General features: G+C 46.6%; 1 protein-coding gene across 1 annotated transcript in view; it reads right to left on the reverse strand.

Annotated features, from left to right (window-relative positions):
* The window catches only part of LOC103921556 (group 10 secretory phospholipase A2-like), a 13080-nt gene that overhangs the window by 367 nt on the left and 7960 nt on the right, over nucleotides 1-4753 (reverse strand). The window contains exon 3 of the mRNA XM_009329550.1: nucleotides 3035-3141. Within this exon, the coding sequence (XP_009327825.1) occupies nucleotides 3035-3141 (107 nt within the window). The remainder of the gene's footprint in view (nucleotides 1-3034; nucleotides 3142-4753) is intronic.

A 4753-nucleotide genomic window follows, 5' to 3' on the forward strand; every position in this document is an offset into this window, starting at 1 on the left:
CCGACATGTCGTGTTGTGTGTGGATCTGACCCTCCCCTGTCCTGCCTCTGTCAACAGGTCTGACCTTAACTGTGACCGAGAGCATCAGAAAGTAGCAGCTAAATGTAAATTGACAAAGCTTATAAAAATCTGCCCAGCACAGAGCGCTCCCCGCTTCTAGAGCTGTGTGAACAACGGGGGTTTAGTTCAGTGGCTGAAGATAAAAAAGAAAATTATTTCAGCTTAGCCTGAGCTAAAAACATTCCATTTTCCCCTCAGTAAGTCAACTTCCCTTTCAACTCCTCCCTCTGCAAATCAGACCAATTTCAAAAGCAAAAATGCTGCTTTGAAAGGAAGAGTCTCCCGGAGGGACATTCAGAAACCTAAGGGTATAGGAGCACCCACCGGGCACCCTTCACTCGTGCTCCGTGAGTTGCTCTTACATCTCTCTGATCATGGCAGAGGAGCCAAGGAACTCCGCAGCAGGGTCAGGTATCTGATTTTTATGAGTCAGCAGCTAACAAAGCTGATCAAAATCATACGTATGGAACTATTTATAATGCAATTATATGACCACATGACTAGGTGAGGACCATAAGGCACATCAAAGCAACTAGCTCAGGTGGCTACATTGCAAATGACTGATTTTGGGTTAATGAACCCCCTCCCACCTACAGGTGGCTTAAAGGCAGCCGTTGGGCTAATATTATTTCAAAGCACAGTGCCTTGTTTACTTGAGGCTGCTACTATAGGTTATCTAACACCCACCAAACCCTGCACTAGGCAAAGTTTAAAGTGTGAGTTCTTGCCAGTGCACATTTGCTCCAAAACCAACTGCAGAGAGTAAAGGAATCTTTCCAGATTTCACTGGACGTTGCTGCATCAACCCTGTATCTGATAAATAAGAAGAGCCCATATTTCTTAAGCTTTTCTGAAGAGAATCACATGTTTACTGGTAGAAAGTGTTTCAAGGGTCCCACCGATGAGGACTCGGCACTAAGTCCATTTTTTTCTCAGCTACCAGTCCTGCCTGATTTTCTCCTTGCCTTCTGCTCCTTGAGTTCTTCCTGTGCCGTGCCAACCACTGTCAGTCTAATGTGAGTACAAGAGTCTGGCTTGGCAGTCATTTCTGTTAGAGCAGAATGATTTTTTTGACCAGCCCCCACAACTTATAGCCTTTTCTATATTCCAGATATTTATTGAATGGAATTCGCCTACACGTGATGGCATATCTGGACAAAAAAATATGGTTTTGCCAGTTTTTTTCATTCCATGAACAGAACTGCCTAGCAGTAGCAAAAGGAGGAGAAGTCCCAGGTAAAATGGGTTTCTGTTTAATTTACCTGAAAACATCTGTGTTTATGATACAGTGCCAGGCAACAGGCATTTATTTCCTCTTGCATAGAAAGGACAATGCAAGCAGTTCTGCCTCTAATGTTTCTGGACATCACTACCCTAGGCCCAGCAAGCATAACTGGAAATTTAATTATTCATCCCTTTTGTCTGAATGGGATCAGACATGATACCTTTACACCTCAGTAAAACCTGCTGTGCTGTAGCCTGGGGTAGGAAATTTGCCTTCAGAACGCATTTCTATTGTTCCTCCCCATGGGGCATGTCAGGGGAAGTGAAGCCTGCTGAGAGCTTGCGGAAAACAGTTGATGGATGCTTCTCAGGCCTTGCCTGGACATCAGTTAAGGAATTAATGGCATTTTTTTAACTAATGCTTGTTAACCAGGTTGGAACAACTGCAGCCCAGTGCACTTTTATGGGACATGCATTGCACATGTCTCATGGACTTGATGATACGTCTCTCATCCGCAACTAGGATTATTCCTTCACCGCAAAAAGAAAGAGCATCTTTTTTCATATCAAAATAGCTAGCAGAAAATATCAGCCAGCTATGGAAATATGGTTAAGCGGGAAGGAGAGCAGTTATACATTAAAGCAATACATTCCTTAGCCAGCACTTTGTATTTAATAGGTTCTTCTGGCACTTGGAAAAGAGCAACTGCAGATGCGTTGTGCCACATCCTGTATCTGCTGGCACATTTTCAGCTGCCGGAGTGGCTGAGGATTGCACCAGTAGAATATGGTCTTCTGACAAGGTAGAAATAGTCTTTTAATGTTCAAACAAATAAGTTTGATGATATGGGGACAAGTTTTACTCTCACATGTTTCTTTTCAAACTTTCGAAGTGTTCTACAATGGATTTTACCATCAGGGACTTTTTGGAGACTTAGAAATAGAAGTGACAAATTCTAAGAGTCAAGTCATCTGGTGTATGTCAAAACAAACTGGTGCGAGCCACTGACGGGCTGTGACTGTGCAATTCAAGACCTTCTTGACTGGGTACCAGCTGTAGAGCTGAGCACAGCCTACATTCACTGTACGCCTGCGGCACTTGAGAGCATTCGACTCTGCAAGTTTCAAAATCCCCACTGGAGCCTTCGGGCTTTAGGCTGGAGTCCCACACGAGGCAAAGATGCAGGCTGGCACCCTATTTAACCTGCCTTACAGACATGAGTAATAGCATGGCTCTCCTCTAGCGGTACATAATGGCAAGTAAAACAGTGAACAGTCCCACTGGAGGGAGGGCCAAAACTGCCACAGGAACACCACCCCTGCAGAAGCGGTCACAGGCAGACCATCGCACAGCTTTGGGAAGGTGTCTTTAAGGAGCAGGTGTACTTAATGCGGGTGGACAGAGACCCTCCAGAGAGACATCTGCATCCTTGCCAAACTGAGATGGCTCATCGGCTCCATGGCCCCCACTCCCGCTCTTCAGCCTGGGGAGGACTCAGGTTACCTGGGACAGGCAGTGCCGGGGCTCCAGCCTTCCTCCCAGCTCCAGCTGGGGACTCTCAGCAAGCCTAGTGATCCAGGCAAGGGATGGGGAGAGAGCTCAGAGGAGAACAGATATTGCCCAAAGCGGCTTTAAAACCATCTCAGCATACACAGACCTACCTCTGAGGCCCACAAAGCTCCTAGGTCAGCCTATGCGCCTACAGAGGAGGGAGCAAAACAAACCCAACGCGAGCGAGCATTTCCTTACCGCACTGCACGGCGTTCCGCTCACATGCCCACTGGTACTGCTGCGCCTTGGGGCTGCAGCCTTCCTTCTCTGCCTTGTCATAGCAGCAGTCGTGCCTGTGGCAGCACCTGGGAGAGAATAAAATGTAGAGTTTGGGCTCAGGCATCCTGCATGTTTTGCTCAGGGGTGTTTGCACATACTCCAGGAGTGCTCCACTCACGCACCGCTTAAAACAGCAAGGTTTGCCCCAGCCTGTCAGTAAATCATCTGTTGATGAACCAAGCGTCTTAGCATCTCTTTGAAAGCTCACGTGGCTCGGGAGCTCATTAATGTCGTACTTGCTCCCATCACCATCGCGCTTCTTCCTCCAAACTTTTGCCCTCAGAAAGGCAGATGTGGTCAACACATGGTAATCCCATTCACTGAAACGGAGCTGAAGCGTTACTATGAGGTGCGTGATGGTGGCTCACCGGCTTAGGCTTAGACCCATCTCAGAATTCGGAGTTGGGATGTTTTTTGCCTTTCTCAGCATCACCAAGTAGCTTCATCTCTTCAGTTCACCTGGACCTGCCACATGCTCTTTGGCCCATCCAGTTTCTGAGAGATGGCTACAAACTCAGCCTCAATGGTGGGATTCATATCAGCTAACTTCAGATCCCTAAATGTAAACATCTCCATCTAAGGCATTGATCTATACTGCCTTTATGCATGTCTGGGACACAGTTCATATTATCATGCTGCAGAGATCTAACATAGGTGAAAAACATTGCATTTGAAAGTGCGATTACTTTTCATTGACCATAGAGGGGGCTGGGGGTGACTAGCTCAGCTGATGATATCTGTCCTACAGACTAGTCAGTGAGATAATTCCTACTATCAATTACTTCAGAATTTACAGAAAACTTGACCCCACTTGAATTTTATTCTGGTAGTTTAGTGACTCAAAATACACCGAGAAAAGATTCAGCACTTAGAGAGGTTGTCTGCCAGATAACGAAGGTTGTTTGAGCAAGGACTCAAGGTCAGAGGCTGGAGCCAGCGAGGAGTGAGCTCCTGCATTTCCAGAAGCTGTCCCTGCAAGATCACTGGGACTCTGCAGAGAAACCGCTCTACTAATTGGGAAGCACCGAGGCAAGCTGATCTTAGGGGTAAAGGAATAGCAGACAGCTTTTAGGGAACTTGTGTCCTAGATGTGAATGTCTTCAAGACATGGATGAGCTGGCCAAAAGGGAGCATGGCTGTGCTGACTGCCCAAATCCAGCTGAAGACCTTGATCGTTATCTTCAAGGCCTGAGACCAGTGTACATGAAAAGTCAATAAAAGTCTGCGATGCACTCTGGGATCCACCATTATATCCCTCTGGAAAAGTGGAAAAATCCTGCAAGAAGGGTAAAGGTCCCTTGTGCAGGAAGTGGGGCTTCTCCGGAGACCCATTGGGAGCTGACAGTACCTTACCCGAGAGCTGAGGAACATCACAAACTTCATCACCCTCTGCTGCAGGAGGACTTTGCCCTTTTAGAAATTGGTTTACGGATATGAGGGCTGGTGGGCTGTGTGAGGTGATAAAGCCCGGGAAAAAAAAACAATTTTTGAAGCGCAGAGAAGAAGATCCACCACTGACGCAAATTCTAATAAAATGACTGGAACTAGATCAGGTGAATCATGTGAAAGAGACAACAGAATCAGACCAGTCAGATCAAATTCAGCCTTCAACTAACCCCTGTGATTACACACAGGCTG

Source organism: Pygoscelis adeliae, unplaced genomic scaffold (genome assembly GCF_000699105.1).
Source record: "Pygoscelis adeliae isolate BGI_AS28 unplaced genomic scaffold, ASM69910v1 Scaffold120, whole genome shotgun sequence".
Taxonomy (NCBI): Eukaryota; Metazoa; Chordata; class Aves; order Sphenisciformes; family Spheniscidae; genus Pygoscelis; species Pygoscelis adeliae.